This window comes from Nannobrachium achirus (assembly GCF_963921795.1).
Source record: "Nannobrachium achirus genome assembly, chromosome: 16".
Taxonomy (NCBI): Eukaryota; Metazoa; Chordata; class Actinopteri; order Myctophiformes; family Myctophidae; genus Nannobrachium; species Nannobrachium achirus.
The window spans coordinates 10,113,903-10,136,894 of NC_137823.1; the positions used below are offsets into that span (position 1 = coordinate 10,113,903).

At 42.7% G+C, this 22,992-nt stretch overlaps 1 protein-coding gene across 1 annotated transcript in view; it reads left to right on the forward strand.

Annotated features, from left to right (window-relative positions):
- Nucleotides 1-19,139, forward strand: part of sec63 (SEC63 homolog, protein translocation regulator) — a 46,882-nt gene extending 27,743 nt beyond the window's left edge. Inside the window, exons 14-20 of the mRNA XM_080743917.1 lie at nucleotides 4,712-4,794; nucleotides 6,132-6,200; nucleotides 7,479-7,637; nucleotides 8,271-8,444; nucleotides 9,794-9,994; nucleotides 14,461-14,565; nucleotides 17,271-19,139. Of these exons, the coding sequence (XP_080600043.1) occupies nucleotides 4,712-4,794; nucleotides 6,132-6,200; nucleotides 7,479-7,637; nucleotides 8,271-8,444; nucleotides 9,794-9,994; nucleotides 14,461-14,565; nucleotides 17,271-17,408 (929 nt within the window). The 3' untranslated portion in view covers nucleotides 17,409-19,139. The remainder of the gene's footprint in view (nucleotides 1-4,711; nucleotides 4,795-6,131; nucleotides 6,201-7,478; nucleotides 7,638-8,270; nucleotides 8,445-9,793; nucleotides 9,995-14,460; nucleotides 14,566-17,270) is intronic.
- The last annotated feature ends 3,853 nt before the right edge of the window (nucleotides 19,140-22,992 follow it).

A 22,992-nucleotide genomic window follows, 5' to 3' on the forward strand; every position in this document is an offset into this window, starting at 1 on the left:
CACGCGCACGCATAGTGCACAATCTGTGCGCGACTCATCTAGTAGACGTGTAGACTCGGTGACAAGCTTTCGAATACAAAAAACCCCATTGAAAAAGACATATCCGTTGCCACGCTGTATCTCTGCTTATCAGCCAGTGTTTACATGAAAAAGCATTGAAAAAAGCCAACTGTGCGCTATGGTAACACGTGGACACGTTCGCGCACAAAACGCACGATATGTGCGGGGATCATAATCCAGGCGTGTAGAGACTGGATCAAAGTTTCCAAACGCAAAAATCCGATTGAAAAACGAACGTTCCATCGCCCAGTAGCTTCCACTTCTGTTACACAGTAAACCAATGGAGGCGGGACTATGGCCCAGGCTCAGACTGGATACGGAAAGCTGGATCCGGTCCAGACCGGAAATGACCGGATACAGTTAGGGGGGCGGGCCTAAAGAGCCAGAATCAGCGAAAATCTGCGATAATACTTTTAATCCTTTCATAATGATTAAAGCTAATTAAACTTTGCGGGCTCTACGGGCATGGCAGCGCGGTACAGCGGGAAATCTACGGTCTCTACGGGGATCGCGAGGTATGAGTTAAAATAAAGTTTAGACCCCCCCCCAATGTTCACCAAAAGTTCATTGTAGGCGGCGCGACGTATTCCAGGGTGCCTATCCCGAACATGTCCGGGATATTTAATAAAATGAATTATTTTATCGGAGGCCTCAACGAAGCCCCGGTCTAGACGTCCATCCTTGGCCGGGACTTAGACTCGGCCATCCACGGGCCGTATTCGCGCTAACGGCCAAATCGCGCCGCCCACTCCAATAATAAATCACATCTTTAGACAGGATTTTCTCCGGATTGTGTCCCCAGACCAGGGCTCGAGACTAAGGGACTCCCGAAGTCCCGGGGACGTAAAAATGTATATTTGGGATGCAAATTAATCTCCCCTGGGACGCAGACGGGACGTAGAGGATATTTTTGAGCCAAGTTACCACAGGCAGTGCTGATCATCCTTTTCAGGTAGAACTTAGTTGCTAAAATGCTGCGCTATTTGAAGAGATTAACCAGCAGAATGAGGCAGAGAACAGTCTGTCAATCTGGGTTACAACTAGTAGAAAATAGCCGATCTACAAGCTGTGGCTGAGAGATAAATCTTAGCATCCCCACCCGGCGCCCCCTGCTTCGCCACATAAAGAGTAACGTTATATGATTTGGATTGTGATTATTAATGAAAATGTAAAACGGAACGCGATGTCAACGCACCAAGCACAGACACATAGCCTACGTTTAGTGAGCAGCACGAGCAGTTGTTTGAATATAGGACAGGGTTTCCTGCAGCACTTTACAGGCCAGGCGCCCCGCCCGGCCTGAAAACCCTCCCGCCCCCCCAAGGGTATTAAAAAAAAAAAAAAAAAAAAAAAAAATTTCTCAAAAAAACTTTTTGGACCTCCAACAATGTACTAGGCATGATCGCGATCGCGAAATTGCATGTTTAACCCCCATACCAACCCTATCTTTCAAACATGGCAGCCATGTTTGTTTACATTTGAAGAAAACATAAGGGCTGGTATCTCCTGAATGCAGGAAATACTCAAGTAAAGTGCAAATACCTGAAAATCTCCTTTGTACAGTATAAGTACAGTACTTAAGTAAATCTACTTAGTTACTTTACACCAATGTTTCTTTTTTTTTACTGTGCTGTAGACTTCTATGTATATGGCACGAGTGCTGGTTGATTAACCTGGGGGAAAAAAACAAGTTACACTGTCCTGTGAAAAACGTAGTTATTCAATGTTGAATAAATGTGAATGATAGCATGTAGTTGTGTTTTCCGTCATCATGGGCACATTCATGTGTTTTTATAGGGCAAAAATAAGAATTAATATAAAAAATTAAGTGAATTAATTACTCAAATTAATTAATTAATTATCAAAAAATGTCGGCGCACGCGCTTCGCGCGTGCGCCATGAGATCCCCCCCTGGTCAAGACTTTCCTGCAGGAAACCCTGTAGGAGTAGGACACATTGTAATTAAATCAACGGTTTGTTTAACTTTTGTCATCTCTATAAACCTATAGCCTATATTCCCAAATACAAGACGTTACTTATGTTCGTCTAATCAACTTCATCACAACCAGCCGTGCAAGCTGGCATTCATTTAACAGAGTTCCCGTGCTGTGTGGTGGTTTATTTTCTCCAGTAATCGTCTCTTATTTAACTCTCAAAAACAACCAGTCCGCTCATAATAAATAACTCCATTTCGGCTACAGTTCATCTGAACCGCTTGCTGTGAAGCACAACGGACCCAAAAAGCAGCCTGCACGCGTCTCCACTCGATCAAGAATGGCACTGGTTATACTTCTTTCAGTGCGACGGTGTTGTGCGTAGGGTTGTTCGATATGGCCAAAAAATAAAATCTCGATTATTTTCTCTGAAATCCCGATTTTCGATTTCGATTTCGATTTTTTGTTAAAAGAATAATACATTGTTTCAACTATTTTGTTTTCATTTAAAAAATGCAAGGAAATGATTTTTTTTTTCATTATTGTTTCATTTTTTGATTTTTTTTATATAGCCAAATAGCAAAATGCAATAAAACAATAAGGGTATTAATAATAATAACTTTAGTTGTGCAACAATCACATACAACTTAGCGTCCTTAGTGTTTCATTATCAATAGTGAGTGACAAAACAGCCAAAACAAGCCAGCTCTTGGAGGCTGGTGAGGCATTTTGGTAGGCATTTCGCCTACCAAAATGTAATTCCTGGCTACGCCCCTGCACTGCACCACTCATGCACGGAGATGTTGACTGATTGTAAACGGAGGCGAAGCGCTTCGCTTCCCGACGCAAAATTAACACAGTGACAGGGACAGTAGGACTAGGAGTAGACTACAGTCAGTAGGTGGGTAACACAGAATTAATAAGCTTCTTTCAAACTACAACAAGTAAGTAAGTTTACCAGCTCAGCAGCGTTTTGTTCTGTTTGCTGCTTGAACCATCGCGAGTGAGCGCAGTGCGGGGTGGTGAACTCTGCTCAGTCTGACGTGCGCTAAACGCGCATCAAAGAAATTACACATCAGATAGAAAGTAGTATTAATTTGGTGTCGGACCTTGTCGTCCTGCTTTAGGAGGACGGGGCTGTGTACTTTTTGCGCGTGCAAGGCTCCAATGAGTAAGAATTTCCCTAATTAAAGTGAAAATCGATTTTACGATTTCCATTTTTTTAAATCTTCCAAAGGAAAAAAACCGGGTTACGATTAAAAATCGATTAATCGAACAACCCTAGTTGTGCGGTGAGCATATAGACGATCTAAAAGCCCTCAAAGCCCCGAGGATGTGTCTAGTTGTAGGCTTGTAGATTAACGCGCAACACGTTCATACGGACAAAGTACAAACCCAGTTTAACCGTAATTCCTCCAACAGTCGTGCATGATTGGTTCTTTAGTTTACCGTATATGACAATCACACCAGCAAACTGGCTGAGGTAAGATTTTTAGAAGCCACAAATGACAGTATAAAAATAGAAAGGATTATCAAGCCAATTTCACCAGCAACAACAACAATATAATAACAACCATAACAATAATACCGGTAATAAATATTATTATAATAGTAATACTAATAGACCTGCAATAATGGTGGGACGGATTACATTCATTTGGGGACTGTTCAATTTGTATTTTGGGACGGTCCCGGGACGTAGGTGAAAAAAGTTAGTCTGGAGCCCTGCCCCAGACCCAAAGAGAAAGTTTTTTGCGGCTGAAATAGCTTTAGATCGGGCTTCTAAATGGGTTAGCATTTTGGCTACGTGTCAGCTAGCTTCCTCCTCTGGACACCCATAGGATTGACCGGAGTGAAAACACAGGCCAGTTGGGAGAGGGTCGACGAAAGCTATAAAGAAGGTCAATGGAGACATTTCTGGCACTCTAGCACCCCTTGTGGCCGGATGGCACTGTATGAGTTAAGAAGGTTGACATTTCTTGTTTTGAGTGGTCTGGTGTAATATTGTAATATTTTGATATATGGACTTTGGATATTCATGAGCTCTATGCCATAAAGAAATAAAATTAACAAAAAAAAAAAGGAAAAAAATAATTCACCAAATGTGCAATGTATCTAGACTATATCATAGTTTCAAGAAATATATGAACGTTTCAAGAATATTTACTTTTACAAAATATTAAAGTTCTCTGAGATTGATCTTAGACCAGGGGTCTGCAACCCAAAATGTTGAAAGAGCCATATTGGACCAAAAAAAATATATATGTGTGTCTGGAGCCGCAAAAAATTATAAAAGTCTTATATATTGTCGTTGTTGGGTGGAAACCTTGTATGTCCAAAACTTCGTTTTGTATTTATCATTTAAAAAATGAACTAAACTAGTGAAAACAGCCGATCTACAAGCACACAACGCCTCGCATCGCGAGGCGTTGTGTGCTTGTAGATCTGCTGTTTTCACTACTTTTGTGCGTCAGTCTTGTATGATGAAGCAGGGCTTTACTTTGCGGGAAAAAAAAACATACACATTTGAAACTTGGAGATACAAGGTTTCTGCCCGACAGTGACGATAAACACATCGTTAAAACAATTCCATTTTCATACATTTTTGAAAAAGCTCCAGGGAGCCACTAGGGTGGCGCTAAAGAGCCGCGGGTTGCTGACCCCCGTCTTAGACTGTTCATAGCAGGCTAAAATAATGTCTCTGTGTGTGTCTCTAGTCCTAGATGATGAAGACAGCAACAACATCACAGCAGGCTCCATCGTCACAGTCACCGTCACCCTGAGCAGAAAAAGGATGGTGGTAAGAGGAAAAACTAACCTTTAATTCAAACCCACATCTGCTGTTTTCCAGGATTTTAGAAACAGAATTGATAGCGGTATTACACTTGTAGATGGGCTATTTGGCTCTGTTCAAATAGCCACTGTACTGTGTATAGGTTTAAAGTGCTCTAATTAGAGATGCTCCGATTGCGATTTTTGGGGCCGATACCGATCGATCGTCAAATCCATAAATTCTTCTATTTAGTGTTTTACTGTAGCAGCATTTATATATTTAATGATTCTTCTTACAAAACATGGACATTGTATATTAATTAAGTATAAACATTAGGAGATTGCAGGCTGAGGTCCTTTAGTATCCAATTCAACTTGTTGGAGTTGAGAAATATCCGTTTTCATCAGAACTGACTTAAAATAACTTTATGCTTGGCGTTTTAACCAGTTGAATCCCAGCATCCCTATTCTGGGGAGAAGGTTCACTAAAAATAGCCGATCTACAAGCTCACAATTTCAATTCGGTGAGAAATATGTTTTTGATAATTGATCTTCACGGCAACCCTTGGAGCCATATTTCTCAGAAGTAAACATTTTCATAAGTGCACATTTCAGTAGTTTCACACAGTCTAATCAGGTTCTACCTAACGTGATTACCTGTGATTAAAGTTTGGAAACCCCTGCTTTAATGCAGGGGTCTCTTCAACGTTTTCAGGCCAAGGACCCCTTAGCGAAGAGAGAGATGAAGCAGGGACCCCCACAACCTTTTCATAGATGCCGTATAGTTTCATTGTTTCACAGCACAATTATCAGTGTATTTTGGATTCATGTCAATTTGTGTTTTCAGATATTTAACCACTTGAACCGTCAATACTTAATAAACTTGAACTTTCACTCTGTACTTAGTCTGCTCTTTTTCCCCTCTACACCAAACCTCTTTCCCAAAAATAGCTGATCTACAAGCTTCGCAGCGCGAGGCGTTGTGAGCTTGTAGATCGGCTATTTTTGGCTAAGGTTCTCAGAATTGGGACACTAGGGTTCAAGTGGTTAATATAAAAAAGGTTCTATCACTCAAAGATTTGGAGGACCCCCTGTTGAAGACATCTGCTCTAATGTGATATGAAATGTAAAAACTGTCCAGTGGCATCTTCGTTAATACATGATAATTTAGGCCTTCACTTGTGGCCTGCTGAAGTTGTTGGTCACCCAATGCACCACAAGAGGGCAGTATTGCTTGTAATGCTGTGATCTATGATGTAGTTAAATGTATTCTATAAATCTACAGTATGTGTAGTTTATAGAATGATAAATGATGATGATGATGTAGAATGACACAACTAATGTGGTTTTATCTGTGTGTTTTAGGAGATGTTTGAGAAGGAGCAGGAGGTCACACCTTGCCCCGGAGACGAGCTCACACACTCAGAGGATGTGGTACGCGCACACACACACACACACACACATTCAGAGGATGGGGTATGTACAGTACAGGCATGCACACACGCAGACAGACGTGCAGTCCACATAACATTGACAGTCTTTGTTTTAACCTTCTCGTCTGAAATTGTTAAACCAACTTACATCAATAACTTGACTAGTACAACTGTTATTGAATAGAAAACAATGTTTATTTGCCATTATGCTGTTTTATTTTATTTTGAACATATTGGCATGGGAACTGGACTTTTGATGTAACATTTTCTAAGCAAAATGCTGTATTCAGGGGAAGGGGGTACTTGGCTTCAGGAATCAGTATAGGAGTGTACTGCAACCAAAAAGGCTTGAAACCACTGGAGTAGACCTACTGCACACATGTAAACAGTTTCAAATAGTTTTAGGGAAAAATGCTACCTTTTCTCCTAACAAGAGACCTCGACACCCGGAGAGATTGCTGCCGTTTGTTTCAAAAACATCATCGGTGGCGGCATAGCTGAATGGTTAGGGAGTCCGCCTGGGGAACCATAGCCTCTGTGTGTGTCCCTGAGCAAGACTCTTAACCCCTAATTGCTCACACGCTCCTTGAGGGCAGCGAATCAGCTGGGTTGGTCTGAAAATACTGAATTTCTCTTACGGGAGGAAATATGTATCTATTATCATACCAAGCTAGCCACCCTTGGCAACATGGATATATTTCTAACGGCAAAATAAGCCTTTTTTTTCCTCGCTGAACCCCCTCCTACTGTACATCATGGTTTCATTATGATGTTGACACTTGCTTTGACAGTGTAAACATATGATTTGTCATGCCAATAAAGCTCCATTGAATTGAGTTAAAGGGTTAAAGTTCTCAGGCCTGGGGACTGATTTCAGTCTTGAGGATTCCATAGAAGCTGTTTCTGAGATCAGTGCAGAACCGCTAAAACATAAGGGGGAGGTGTAGTGATGAATGACAAAGTCGTCAGAACGCTAGTCAAGTGATCTCCAAACTAAACAATCTGTTATCATTTCAAGATATGAGTATTTGAATTTGCCAGACTAGCAAGAGAATACAACAGAACTTCAGAAGATACTGCTATAAAATGAAGCATGGATTGGCACACACACATTCAGTGAAGGCAGTTCAGAACTTCAGGGAAACTGTGCCACCATGTTTCAAAAATCACATATTGAGGCATGGTCTGAAAATACATTTCAGTCTTGTGATTTCTTTTTTTAACGTGTGCAGCCAGAAGACTCCAGTAACATGTTTTTTACGTGTGTGTGTGTGTGCAGCCAACAGACTCCAGTAAGTCCAAAGCCAAAGTGTGGCAGAAAGGTAAAGCAGCAAAGAAGACTGCCAAGTCCAAGAAGAAGAAACAACCCGTCAAGAAGAAGAGCACTCCTGCACCCGCCTCCAAGGCCAAACAGGCCAATGGCAACGTAGCAGGAAATGTAAGTTACCCCGCCTTCCAAAAGCCAAGCGGGCCAATAGCATTGATAAGAATAAAAAAGAATGCGGTGGGGCCAAAAGAACCCCACCGCTCAAAAGATGCGGTGTAAAAGTGGTCACAACGTTTGCGTGTAAAAATGTGCATCCCATCAAACTTTCAGAAGCTGTTTTCCTCCCAGTGTGGAGGAAGAAGGTTTAGGGTGGATGCCATACATTTGTTATCGAGTCTCGCGTAGCCAGACAACTATTCCACAATCTCAGAATGCTATATAGAGTCTGGAACTACAACTCCTGAACGGCGAATAATGGAAGCTGGCATTTCCGTTCATGAAAATGTATTTTTTAAATGTCATTTCTGCTAAGCAGCAAGGTAAATATGCTTAAATGATTTTTATTTATATTAGGATAAATGTGCGCAATGTTAAAAACAAAACGGAAGTGGGGAGGAGGCTTCACTTCAGCTTTAACATGATACGCATCGTTATTCCAGACTGTATCACTGGAGCATTTGAATTTCCAAATCACGGGAATCAACAGTCTGGCCACGCGAGACTGTCGGGTTTGTAACGGGCTCGGCTTTTCGAGCTCCATCCCTATGCCTGATGTGTTCCGTTGTACTGACTCCTCTCTACCAGGAGGTGGCGGTAGCGGCGGCCGCGGCGGCCAAGGACGAGGAGGACGAGGCGTCGGACAAGGGCAGCGAATCAGACGAGGGCGAAGCCAACAAGGACACGCCCAGCGAGAGAGAGGAGGAGAGTGACAAGCAGAGTGACACCGAGGTGGACGAACTGGCAGGAGACGACGAGGAGGTGGGTGGGACTTCAGCCTCTAGTCCAGGGGACTTCAACGTTGTCAGGCCAAGGACCCCTTAGCTGAGAGAGAGATGAAGCAGGGACCCCCAGATTCCATATAGTTCATATTCATATAGTTCATATAGTTCATGTTCATAGATTCCATATAGTTTCATCGTTTGACAGCACAATCATTGATTGATTGATTATTTTATTAGACAAAAATGTAGAACAGTACACAAGTATAGTCAATACAATTGAAATGTAGTACAGTTAAACACCCTGCCTAAAAGGAACATCCCAAATAAGACCTTTTATGGTCTTTTTTACGTTGAGAGCCCTCATCAGTGTTTTTTGGATTCATGTCAATTTGTGTTTTCAGATATTTAACCACTTGAACCGTCAATACCTCTCCCCTCTACACCAAACCTCTTTGCCGAAAATAGACGATCTAAAGCCGATCTACAAGATCGGATTGTAGATCGTCTATTTTTGCCTAAAGTTCTCAGAATCTGGTTAAGAATCTGGCTAAAATGGAGATGTTCTTTTTTTCTTTCTATCACACAAAGATTTGGAAGACCCCCTGTAGTAACTCTGAGGACCCCCTAGGGGTCCCAGACCCCCTGTTGAAGACCCTTGCTCTGCTCTGAGGTGATGATGTGTGACTGTGATCTTTGTAGAGGTGATAACGGCCGCTGGCGAAGGAATTCACACGTTAAACCATAGACCTGCCATACACCATTAGTACAGTTCCATTCGGTGACCACATGTGTGCCCGTCGCATGCCCGTACACACTCGTACATGTGTGCACGTGCCGTGGGTGTGGGAGGGAGGGAATAATTATAGATGGCCTCCAACAACACTGGGTTATAAACCAATCCATTTTCAATGTGTAAAAGAAAGAAAGAACTTAACAGGTTCAACTCTGGTGGGAAAAGGGACCGGTTTGTGTGTCAAGGTAAACTTTATTGTCCGCAAGGGAAGTTTGTCTTGGGCTTTCAGCCCTGCTGCTGCAGCCACACACAAAACATCAGTGACAAAAAACATTCTAGCAATACATAACGGAGGGGAGGACACAACATTACACCTACAGTATAGTGATTTAGACTGGGATCGCTTCACATTTCAGGGTTTGATCCGGTCGGGAGCAGAAACCACTTTACGTCATGTTGTAGTCCTCAAATATATACACTTTGACCGGAACTATCAAACCGGATTCAGTTTTAGTCCAAAACAATTCCCCACGCTCGAGGACATACTTTTAGGGTAAAATCTGACCTGGCTTTCCAAGACCGCTCGCTAATAATCTGTGCGTGCGTGTGTGTGTGTCCGTATCCGTGTGTGTGCTTGTGTGTGCATTGTCCAGGAGTGGGAGGCGCTGCAGCAGAGCATCCAGAGGCGAGAGCGCGCCCTGCTGGAGACCAAGTCCAAGGTCACCCACCCTGTGTACAGCCTCTACTTCCCCGAGGAGAAGCAGGAGTGGTGGTGGCTCTACATCGCCGACCGCCGCGAGCAGACGCTGGTCTCTATGCCCTACCACGTCTGTACGCTCAAAGATACTGAAGAGGTAAGACCTGGTCTCTATGCCCTACCATGTCTGTACTCTCAAAGATACTGAAGAGGTACCTCTAGAATGACAAATTGTCAAATATCAGAGGCAGAAATTGTTAAAACAGACAATCTACATGCTCACGCATTGCGAGGCGTTGTGAGCATGTAGATTAGCTATTTTTACAATAGAACTTGAGGCATTACATTTTGTATAACACGGTTCTATTGTGAAAATAGCAGATCTACATGCTCACAACGCCTCGCAACGCAGATCATTTCACTTTAGAAATGTGCGGATACCCTCTATACACTTACACTTTATGTTGGTTTGTTCACTGTTCAGTGAGAAAACAGTGTTGCACATTAAGCTAATCATCTGGGGACCTCCCACAATAATGTGGGGACCCCCCTTGAGGAGCATCTGCACTTTTCTAAAGTGACAATTTAAGGACTTTTTAGACTTTTTTTAATACCTAAAAAATGATAAATTAAACATTGGCCAAATTGTCAAATATTAGAGGCAGACATTTTACCGTGTTAAACTAGATGCAATGCCTCAACTCTTCCTACTCCAAGAGGTGCTTGTCAGGGTGGTGGGTCCCCAGTTAAAATGATTGTTTTGGGGGTCGCGGCCTGAAAAGGTTGAGGACCACTGGCCTACCACGTATGTACGCTCAAAGACACTGTCCATGCGCTACCACAACCTTTCGTTTGCCAACGGGTCTGAGCTGCGTGTATCTATTCTGCATCTAGCTTAAGGCAAGACCCAAATTCAGAGTGAACATTTTTAACTCAAATCTTTGCTTCTGGGGGTCCCTGGAACAGAATATTTTGAGATGGGGGTCCACGGTCAAATACATGTCATTTTGGGGGTCCTTGACAAGACAAAGGTTAAAAAACACTGATTTAAGCCGATTTCTCGAAATTTCTTCTAAATCCTAACAGTTTTCTAGAAAAGACCTACAGTATGTTGCTATAGAGCATCGCAGTTGAAGCCCCACCCCGTCTTCACTCTGGTGTCGGAAGCGTTTTCCCCATTCATTTCTTCCATAGACATTTCATAAAGTATTTATGTAAACGTTTTTAAGCCTCGGACAAAGATAGATAGATAGATATATACTTTATTGATCCCGAAGGAAATTCATTTCGTTCAATCAACAGCTCCAATGCAGTACATTCACACAGTTATTAGTAAAAAGAGCATGATGAACATATAAAAACAATGCATCAGTGAAAAGAAGACAAAAATCATCTAAAAAGTATAGTAAGTCACTAATTAAGAGGAAAGAATAAAACAATAAAACCAAATATTCAATAGGACACAGCTAAAACTAGTAACAAAAATAAAAAGGGTTTTAACTAGCCAAACCCCGCCCGTCTCCTCTCCCCCCCAGTACTTCATTATATACCCTAATGGCCCTTGGGATAAAGGAGTTCCCATAGCGGTCTGTTTTACATGATAGGGATTTAAACCTATTGCTAAGTGTACTCTTTTGAGAGTGAAGTACTGTGTGCAGCGGGTGGCTGACATCATCCAGTATGGACAATGTCTTGGCCAGAGTCCTTTTCTCTGCCATTTCCACCACCGAGTCCAGCTCGGCCCCTGTCAGCTTGCCAGCCCGCCTGATCAGTCTGTCCAATCTACCTGTGTCCCTTTGTCTGGCATTTCCTCCCCAGCACACCACAACATAGAAAAGCACACTACTGACCACCGACTGATAGAACATCTGCAGTAATTTCCTGCAGATGTTAACTCATTAAAAGCCAACCGCGAGATGTCTCGTGAAAAGTACTCGAGTAAAAAAGTGCCAAACGCGAGATGTCTCGTGAAAAGTAATCTATTACTGTAACGTTGAGTACATTACCGAGTAGAATGGCCGGATGTCCGGAGACGAAATTCGTCGCTGATTCATCATCATCACGGCTCCACCAGCACAAAATAGTAATCCCACAACATTGAGGTGGACGGGGGATCTCATCTTTAATGTCCATTATCTCAAAACTACACTTTAGAAGCGAAGATGGAGGCAGATGCTCGCTTATATAACACATGTATAAATACTCCGATGCAATCCAGCATGGCATGCACGTAACAACGATCGGTTCCGTCGCAGGATGCGATGACGTCAGACCGGAAGTAATCACCTCGTGGCCTTCTGGCCTTCAAAATAAGATAACGGGAGTGAATGGGGCCGGGGGCGGGCACTCTGGACATTTTAATCCGTTAAAGTCAGTGGCACTAAATCGGTTAAATGAGGCCAGTCTCCCTAGGAAATACAGCCTACTCTGGCCCTTTTTGTAAAGGCAGTCTGTATTTACTGACCAGTCCAGCTTGTGGTCAATTTGAACGCCCAGGAATTTGTAAGCCACCTCGGCTGGTGAGGAATCATGACGATTTTTTTTTAATGCAACGGTTAATTAGAAAGCTGAAAAAAGGGCAGAGTACAAGACTGTGTACATCATTATTCTAGAAATTGCGGAAACTACACTCCCAGAATGCATTGCGAATGACACTTGTTTCCTGAAATATATCCCTTAAATCACGCTCAGTTTAGTTATCCAGGCCAGCATATGGCCTGACATGTAGTGATTTTCATCTCTGTGGACGCTCTTATCGTCATCTTTAACATAGTGCATCATATTTGTAAAAGGAAGACACTCACTCACGGATTTCTGCTGAAGTGCAATAATCCGCCGGGAAGACAGGGGGCAGTAAGCTACTCCCGCAGTAACCGCAAGATACATGAAAGAAGAAGCTAGACCAATCACAGACGTCAATTTCACCGGATGTATATTTTTAGCAGTATGGGTAATGCAGTTCTTCTCTGTGTGATCTTGATTAAAACGTGTTTTTACTCAAACTAGAGTGATTGCATACATACTCGGGGGTTCTACAGGAGCATATAAAACCATTTTACAACCACCAGCCTAGTGGTAAGTGTACATTGAATTGCTAAGACTTTGTGGCTGATAATGAAAAACACTATGGTGAAAATGAATGGGATGCTCTATGGCAGTGGTTCTCAAACTTTGTCATGTCAAGGACCCCCAAAATGATAAGTATTTGGCTGTGGACCCCCATCTCACCATATTTTGTTCCAGGGACCACCAGAAGCAAATATTTGATTTAAGCCTTAAGCTAGATGCAGAATATCGAGAACTGTTGGCAAAAATTTGCACGCTGCCCTACCATGTCTGTACGCTCAAAGACACCTGGTGTCGGGTTGCGTAGCGTTGTTTCTGACTAGGAATCAAGGGACGATATTGCGAACAAAGAAATTGTGATCTACGATATTATCGCGATAATCAAAATATCCCCAACATCCATTGTCCTGGGACGTGACTTTTGCTAAAAAATAGCAGATCTACAAGCTCACAACAGGATTGTACTGCCCCGATAATCCTGAGAAAAAGCCTGTACAGTATGTTTCTCTCCACCAGGCCCGATAAACCAGAGAATTACTCATTTGCTGCCTTTTCAAAATGGCTGCCAAGTACCAGGATGCCATGTCTCCATAGACTTCCATGTAATTCATAGTGCACGGATCATGCACGTCCATGCCCCGATCATGCACCACGTGTGTGCACGATGTTCACAGCTTTCAAACAAAAAAATCCGCTTGGAAATCCGTTCAGGCATTCATCAGATAGAAGCCATTATGTTTTCTTGAAATGTAAACAAACATGGCTGCCATGTTATAAAGATGGGGTTGGTATGGGGGTTAAACATATAATTTCGCGATTGTGATCATGGCTAGTACATTTTTGGAAATAAAGTAAATGAGTTAAGGCAATAAAAGCAAGCATAAAGTTTGGCAAAAAAAAACATTCTCTTGAATGGAGCATAAAGTCTGTTCCTATATCGCCTCGACGTGCAAGCCGGTCACTATGCCCTTGTTGAGGAGCCCCCACCGGGAGGACGTAATGAGTGCCCTGCTCCGTCATTCTATGTCACACAAAAAAGTAACTAAAAGGTGGGGTTTTTCCAACTGCTCCACCTATAGTCTCGCGTGGCCATACTGTTGCCTCTGCGATTTGCAAATGCTCCCGGCATACAGTCTGGGGCACGGAAATAGAAATGATGAGTGCGAGATAAAGCGGATGTGACGCAACCGCTCCCTTGGTGCAGTAGCAATAACAAGTCCTACTGGAAGCGTACATGTCTCCTTTCAACATTTTTGGGGCGTTATTTCGTCTTTCTCTGGTGTGTTTTTTACATGATGTTTTCAAATATTTTCTTAAACTATACACCCATAACAAGAATATGCCGCCCGAATGACTCTGTCTGTCCTAGTGTGTTTCTGTTATGTTTCCAATGGGACTACAGTTCCGTGCAGCAGTGGCTACTTCCGATACTCGCCGTTCGGGAGCTGCCGTTCCAGACTCTATATAGCATTCGGAGATTGTGGAATAGTTGTCTGGCTACGCGAGACTACTCCACCTATTGAACCATGTGTTGTTGTTTCCCTGTGTCTCCACCAGGTGGAGCTGAAGTTCCCAGCTCCGTCCAAGACAGGAAACTACCAGTACTCTGTGATCCTGCGCTCTGACTCCTACCTGGGCCTGGACCAGATCAAACCTCTCAAGGTACTGGGGCTGGGGGGGAGAAGTAGTCAGGTAGGGTGACCAGGTCTAGCGGTCCAGGTGCATACCACATAGGCCCTTGACAGTGTGTTGCGGGTTCGAATCCCGTTCCCGATAGGGCTGTGAAAATGTGCCAAAAATAGCATTCGAATATTCGGCCGAAAATCCACCGTTGATTCGAATAAATTCGAATATTCGAAAATATCGAATAATTCGAAGCATTCGCAATTCGAAGCTGTTTATTCTAATCTTTTTTTTTTTTTTTTTTTTTAAAGAAACCTTTTTCTTTAATTATTTATTTTATTTGCATTGTTATATTGCTGTTGGTGTACTGACATATTAACTTGTTTATTATTGTGATGTGTTATCTGCTTATTGTAAGTCGCTTTGGATTAAAAGCATCTGCTAAATGCCTAAACTGTAAACTGTAGAGACAGTCGCGGTCGTGCAGCCAGGTCCGCGTTGGTCAGGGACGTGCAAAGAATGTTAAGAGAGGCAGGGGCTGACATTTCTAAAAGGGCATTTTGGTGGACAATTCTCTCTTAAAAGGGCAGGGGCTCAAGCCCCGTTTGATGTCTGTGTGCACGTGCCTGGCAGCATCGTCGTTGCGAAGCGTCACACTCACAGCAGCAGCCTGTGATGGAGTTGGAACAGCCACGACATGAAACGAGCAATTATAATCACACCAATGGAGTATGTTTTGGTTTGAACCAAATTAGGTAGTCTACAAGAGTGTGACGGAGGGACTTTTACCGTGGCTGCGTGCGGGGAGAATGACTCGTGAGAAGAAATCCATGCTTTGAGTTTTTCGGTGGAGAAGTCTCGTTGTCCGGCTTCCCGTCACTACCAAATGCGTCGCCCGTTTCAGCTTGACTCGATAATCATTCTGAATCAACGTATTAAGTTTAACAGCACTGAGTGTGCAGTGCACAGCGAGGCGAGTGCATTTCTCCACTCCGTCGGAATGGAGAGAGCCTGCGGAGGAAGCTGCACACTGTGTGTGAGGGACAGCGTGAGTGAAGGGAAAGTTTAGCAGCTGGAGGTTTATTCTTCGCTGTATGACGGTGTCGCTAAATAGGCACCCTTAATGTACAAGCTCACAACGTTTTGGATCAGCGACGTATTGTGGACTTGTAGATCAGCCCACTTTTGCAGCAGCGAATGGAGACTTCTGCCTTGCGAGACCAGCCACCTTTTAACGTTCCATGCGCCCAGAATCTCGCGAGAAGTGCGGTATATTTGTTTTAATTAAATATAAATTAATTCGAAGCTCCATTTTTTACTTTCGAATATTCTTTTATTGTTAACATTCGAACGAATATTCGAATAAAGAATATTCTTTCACACCCCTAGTTCCCGACAACCTCTGCTATATGGATTTGGCTCTGTGCAAAGTAAACTGCGCCCCTGTAACTGTGGTTCACAACATTTTAATTGTATATAAAATATACGTAGCCGTTCAGATATCTTATTTTACATCAGTATTGTTCATGTGAACTGTTTTTTTTAGGCTTATCCATTATAATTATAAAATCGCTATGATTTATCACTCGTTTTCCACCGCCGATCACTTCCTCATTTACTTAAAGCGGACAGCAGCAGGAGTCATGTTCCCCTCCGCGTCCCTTACAAGCAGTGGTGTGATTTTTGAAGTGGTGTCCCTCTAAATTCATGTCTTCAAATTCATGTCACGTGCGTGCATGCCTGCCGCTCTGTGCTAATACTGTATAACACAACATTTTTTATCTAATTACATTTCTTATTATTTAGTTACATTGTTAATTTGTTTATTTTATTTCAGTTTCAATTAATGTATTTTCCTTTAGGTTTTATGTAAAATAACTTTACATAGACTTTATAGACTCACCCACGCACAGTAAAGTCTGCTAACTCCTTTCGGAACCTCTCCCGAGTCCCTCCGCTATGCAGCTCTGAATAAATGAGTGATTAAACTCATGACATGAAGAGTGAGGAGCTGCATAGCGGAGGGAGATTCCGAAAGGAGCTAAAAGTCTGCAAAGAATGCTGGGCGAACGTCTATGCTGGCCGCATGTAAGTGTAAATTAACCTGCCTACCAGAGTATTGTTATGCGACGTGCATTCACGCGCGTGTGTGTGCGTGCGTGCATGTCGGGCGCGCGTGCGTACAGCTTGATAAGTGTGGGCTCACCGAGCCCAACCGAGCCCAAGGCATCTCACCACTGCTTACGAGACACCGGAGGAGCCGATGAGATCTGTCGGGGCCATAGAATGTCCGCGTTAGGTTAGACTATCTAAACCAGTGTTTCTCAACCTTTTTTCTGCATTGGCCCACTTTTCATGTCCCAAGAATCCATGGGCACACCAACATAATACGGGGGTGTAAATATCGTCACTGTCTGGAAGAAACCTTGTATCTCCAAGTTTTAAATGTGTACGTTTCTTTGCAAAGCAAAGCTCTGCTTCATCATACAAGGCTGCCGCTCAACAGTAGTGAAAACAGCAGATCTACAAGCACACAACGCCTCGCACCGCTTGTAGATCGGCTGTTTTCACTAGCTTAAATCATTTTTAAAATGATAAATACAATACTGGCTTTCAAGCAGTTTCAAGGGGCACACTTGACCCTTCTCAGGGGCACACCAAAAAAGTCCCCAGGCACAGTGGATGAGAAACACTTATCTAAACGCTAACCCTGTGTTCTGTCCTCTCCTCTCCTCCCGTTGCAGCTGGAGGTGCACGAGGCCAAGGCCATGCTGGACAACCATCCCCAGTGGGACATCCCAGAGACGGAGGAGGAGGACGAGGAGCAGGAGGACAGCGACGGCATCGAGGAGAGTGACGAGGACGAAGAGGACAACCACTGAACACCATGACACACACACACGCACACATGCACGCACGCACACATGCACGCACACACACACACACACACACACACACACACACACACACACACACACACTAGAGCAGGGGTTCTCAAAAGGGTTACATTTCAAGGTCCTCCCCTCTTAAAGGAGTAGTTCACCCCAAAATGACTTTTTTCTATTGATTTTTCTCACACCATGGAGACTTTAATTCATGGATATGTTTTAGTTTTTGTCACGCAGTCGGTGCCATATGTAAAGTGGGACCTCTTCTTATATTGCCGTTTTGCCACCAAAATGGTACAAAGGGTTAAAAATAGTGTGCACGCTGGTGCAAGAATTCGTGCACAGATCATGCACTACGCATGTGCACGCTGTTCACAGCTTTCAAACAAAAAAATCCGCTTGGAAATCCATTCAGGCATTCATGATATAGCAGCCATTATGTTTTCTTCAAATGTAAACAAACCTGGCTGCCATGTTTGAAATGTTGTGTTCAGATGGGGTTGGTATGGGGGTTAAACATGCAATTTCGCGATCGCAATCATGACTAATACATTTTTTGAGGTCCAAAAAACATTTCTTGAAAAAAAAAAAAAAAAACGGCACAAACTCGGGAAACTCAGGGTTGGCACTGAAAGTGTTTAATTTGATTGCAATAAATGTACCCCCATTGATTCCAGAATGAATGGGGGTAAATTTACTACAATTAAAATGTTGTCTTAGGAATGCGACACAAAACAAAAACTATTATTGAACTCAAGTCTCCATGGCGTGAGTAATCAATAGAAAAGAAAAGTCATTTTGGGCGTGAACTACTCCTTTAACTCTTGACAGTATACAAATAGGTCAATTTGGTTCCATTTGTACACTGTCAGAGTTACAGACTTGTATGGGTCAATTTAGACCCTTATAAAGAACCCACAAAGTCCCTGGAATCCACTTTGAGAAACACCGCTCTATAGAGTTATCAACGGGCCTGAGAATGATGGCCCTAAACCTGGGCCCTAACCGGGTCGGCACGAAGGCTCGGCCCCGACCCGACCCGGAACCGACCCGACCCGGACAATATCATAGTTTTTAGTACCTGAGAAACCAGAGATAATGTGCTTAATGTCCTCAAAGTCACCCTTCCAACGACCTTTGAACTGAGCACGTTGGACCTTCCGTTCCAGAGATGGCGGCGCCCAAAACATCTTGAAAACGGACACAATTTTTTCCGATCCATTTTTCTTTCTCTCTTCTTTTTCTTCCCTGAACCCGACCAAGTAGCATACGCTTTCGTCCCCGGCCCCGAACACACACACGTGTGGTGCTGGCTTTTCATGATCGACCGACAGGGAGGGGGGAGATGGGTTCGGTCGCCAAAGGACAGCACAGCAGTCAATATCGTCACCGTCATCGGGCCAAAAAGAAACTGTTATCTACTTTTTTTGTTCTCTTTTTTTTTTTGCTCCCCCTACTTGATTACAACATCGTCACACCAAAAAGAAAAAACACGTCAAAAGTTGCAGATCCCGAAGCGTGAAACGTGACGTGTTTCAAGCTTTTAGAGATGCCAAGTTTTCTTTTAAAATTTGAATCATGGAAAAGTGACAGTTTTGGACATAATGAGGTTTACATCCGGCAGAGACGATATAAATATATGCATATATAAACACAGTTAACTGGTCTTTTTATATATAATAATTCCACCGATTAAGAAATAAATGAAAAAGGGTTTGCATTAAAACTGGCTTCAGATGGCCAATGAAAATGCAGTATATATATATATATATATATATATATATATATATATATATATATATATATATATATATATATATATATATATATATATATATATAATTTCTTCTGACAGGGAGGGGGTAGCTTAACAACACCCTCCACACTGTCACCTCACAGACAGTTTATACACAGGAAATACACGGTCTGTGACATCATACGTCGTTCTGTGTGACATCACAGCAGTGGGTCTCTCTCTGTTTTTAACGGAGACCCCTTGAAGGGTTAAAAGACTTGTGTGTCGTCCCCCCCCCCCTCCTCCTCCCTGGAAGAGGATGTATGTGACTCCTCCCACCCACCAACCAACTAACCCCACCCTCACCCCCCTACTGGTGGTGTCAAGTATGCACCGCAGCAGCCCACTGTGTGTGTGTGTGTGTGTGTGTGTGTGTGTGTGTGTGTGTGTGTGTGTGTGTGTGTGTGTGTGTGTGTGTGTGTGTGTGTGTGTGTGTGTGTGTGTGTGTGTGTGTGTGTGTGTGTGTGTGTGTGTGTGTGTGTGTGTGTGTGTGTGTGTGTGTGTGTGTGTGTGAGAGAGAGCTGGATACTATTTTTGGACAATTCTTCTTCCTTAGGGCGGGGGGGGGGGGAGGGGCTGTGGGTAACTGCTGCAAAATCCGTTGGTAAAAAAAAAACAACTAAATAAACAAACAAAAAGACTAAAGCCTCCATTTTGAAATCTCAACATTGTTTTTTTGTTTATGATTTCAGACGTACAGTATATATATAGGCCGCTAGTCCATGCAGATTGTTTTTTTCTTCTTTTTTCTATTGTATGCTTTAATCACAGACGTGTAAAATACGGTGGGGGATTCTCATAAACGTGTTTATTTCAAGGAGCAACTCCTGAGAGCGTACGGGTCCATTTGGTTCCATTCTGTACGCTCTCAAGAGTTAACATAAATGTAGAGGTCCATTATAGACCCTTATTACGGGTCCATTTGGTTCCATTTGTACACTCTCAGAGTTACATACTTATAAAGGTCCACTTAAGACTCATATTATGGGTCCATTTGGTTCCATTTGTGTGCGCGCGTGCTTGCGCACACGTTCTCTCTCTCCCCCTGATCGAAGCCACTCTGACCTTGTTACCAACGTTAAACGTGCTTGATTTCTGCAAAATGACTGTATTTTGGTTGAAATGGCAAGGAGAACGTCATTTAAAGGCTGAAATTGTCTCGGGAAATGGACGATTTTCAAGGTCATGGACTTTTTTTATTTTAGTTTATTTTTTTCAGAATGCACGACAAAGTGGATTAAATATGACAGTGTTTAATTGGGTGGTAGTGTGTTGGCGCCATTGTTGTCCCCTAACATCATCATTATTATTATTATTATATCATAACACAAGACGTGTGAGTACCTCTGAAAGTTTATTTTCCCTCTTCCGTTAAAGTAGTATCACATTCCACTTCCTAAAGACTTCACTGTCCCAAGATAAAAAGAAAAGGCCTTATTATTGTTGTTATATAAATACAACTGAGCATACCACAAGATAGACTTTCATAGAAGGTCCTTTTTAGGCTCTTTTTTGGAAGCAGTTTAAATGTGTTTCGTGTTTAAATGAGCCGTTCTCCCAAAAATAGACTTATTTTCTATCAATTTCACCAAGCCTTGGTGGAGTTGTTCTTTAGTTTGTGGATGGATCACATTATTGTGTAATCATGATAAGAATCCGAGGCTTTGAGATGTTTCATTAATAGAAAACAAGTCATTATTTACTACTTTAATTCCTTCATTTAGTTATTTTGTGAGGGAAAAGCAAAAAGTGTTGTTTTGAAGCTTATGGGTTGGGGGAGGTTTTAAAAATAAAACAATGTTCACTTGGTTCATTGTAGAAACCAATTCTGCTGCTCAAAGCATGACCGACTAAAAGCTCTAAGAGGGCGCTCTCATTTGGGGTTCTAGGGTCCCCCACCCATTTGGAGGTAGCCCCCCCCCCCCCCCCATTTGGAGGTAGCCCCCCCCCCCTTCATGAACGGCCGTCAACCAATCTTGTGGTAAGAGGGGAAAATTCAGATATTTCCCAAATTATGATTGTGTCAAAATGTATGTTGAAACTTCACCTGTGTGTGTGTGTGCGCGTGTGTGTGTGTGTGCGCGTCTGGGCCCCTTCACAAAGCTGCGAAGCAATATTATACTGTATTGTTGTTGCCGGTTAGAAACTCTTCATATAAACTTTTTTTTTTTTTTTTTTTTTTTTGGACTGTGTTCCTTCTCTATAGCTGTGTATCTCAATGTTTAACCCTCCAGAATGTGTGTACGCCTTCTGCTTCATTTTCAAACTGCTGGGACTCTGGAAGGTGGAAGTCAACAGCAGTGTTGGGACGCTCACAGTTTTTAATGTAAAAAAAAAAAAAAAAAACTATAAAAAGGACATTGTTCTGTTTTGAGGAAACAAAAGAAACAACCGAATCTTTCGTCGGTGTGAATTATCCACACTCAAGTTGCGTTGTAGTTTTCTTATATTTCTTTTTTTTTTCCCCCTTTTATTACCTTCTTAAGTGTGATTATTTTGTTTTCTCTCTTTTATGTTCAGCAGTACGGGAAGTGGATTGTGTGTCCACTGCACGTGCTCTCCCAACACACACACACACATGCACACATACACGCACACACGCACGCACACACACATGTACGCAAAAAAAAAGTTCCTCCTGTAACTGTGCTCGGAGAAGGTGTAATTGCGAACGGGTAAATATTGTACTCTTTTGAAGTATTTATCGCTCTGCAATAGAATGTAGCATCAGTGTTTCTTTGTGTGGAAAACAGAAATAAGAGCAGAGAAGGTAAACCCCAGACGCCACATTCTCCTACCCTCCCCCTGAACGGAAACGCAGAGGTCGCCGACCCTTTGACCTGAGGTGACCCGGGACCCGGACCCGTACCCTGCCTGGTTAGGGCCCCTAGGGTTTGGGACTTGGAAAAAAGAAAGAAAAAAAACTACCCAATGATTATTCTGCCACTTTTGTTTACAAAGGAACTGTCATTGTAAATGGGAAGAAAAAATATATTATTTGTATTTAAAACATTTCAAATAAAATAACTTTTAAATGAGACGGGTGCTCTTGTGTTGTATTGCACGCAGGTACGATGGTTGCTTCTTGACTCATTTACTGCCGCACTTACTGCCTTAGGGCCCGGGCATGTCCATTGTGCCCGATGGTGCACAGCTCTGGTGGCACGCACTTGGGCTTTAGTAAGGGAAAGTTAGCCGAGTGCTGGAACTAAATCCTTACCGGGGGCAGACCTCTATTCAGAAACACCCCTACTTAGAAACATCCCTATTCAGAACTAGGATTAATAAGAGAAGGATATCACACTGGGTGTGTCCCAGCGTGGTACCGGGGTATGGCACATGCGCAGTGTTAACAGGAACTGCCATGGTGGAGTGTTCCAGCAGAGGCACTAGATAAAAAAGATCATGATCCGTTCTCAGTAGAGCGAGGTGTGTGTGTGTTTGTTTTGTTCTCTCTCCACTCATCACCTAAACAGCTGCAGGTTTTCTTATATTTTCTGCATAGTGCTGTGTTTTATTTTTTTAAAGGACCCCAATTGAAACAAGCCCAATGCTCTTTGGAGGTGCTTATCCTTTTAGTTGACCTTGTACCAGCTGTTATGAAACTACCTTTTCCTATGCAAACTTCTAATAAAGTTTTAAATCAATCAATTGTGGGAAATAATTGGTCTTCAGAGGGATGCTTTTATATAATCCTGTACTTTGAAGCATATGTCTTAACTTGTGCTGTGTGCCGTACTTGTATGGTGCAAAACATTCAACAGACCGCACAATTTAATTTAT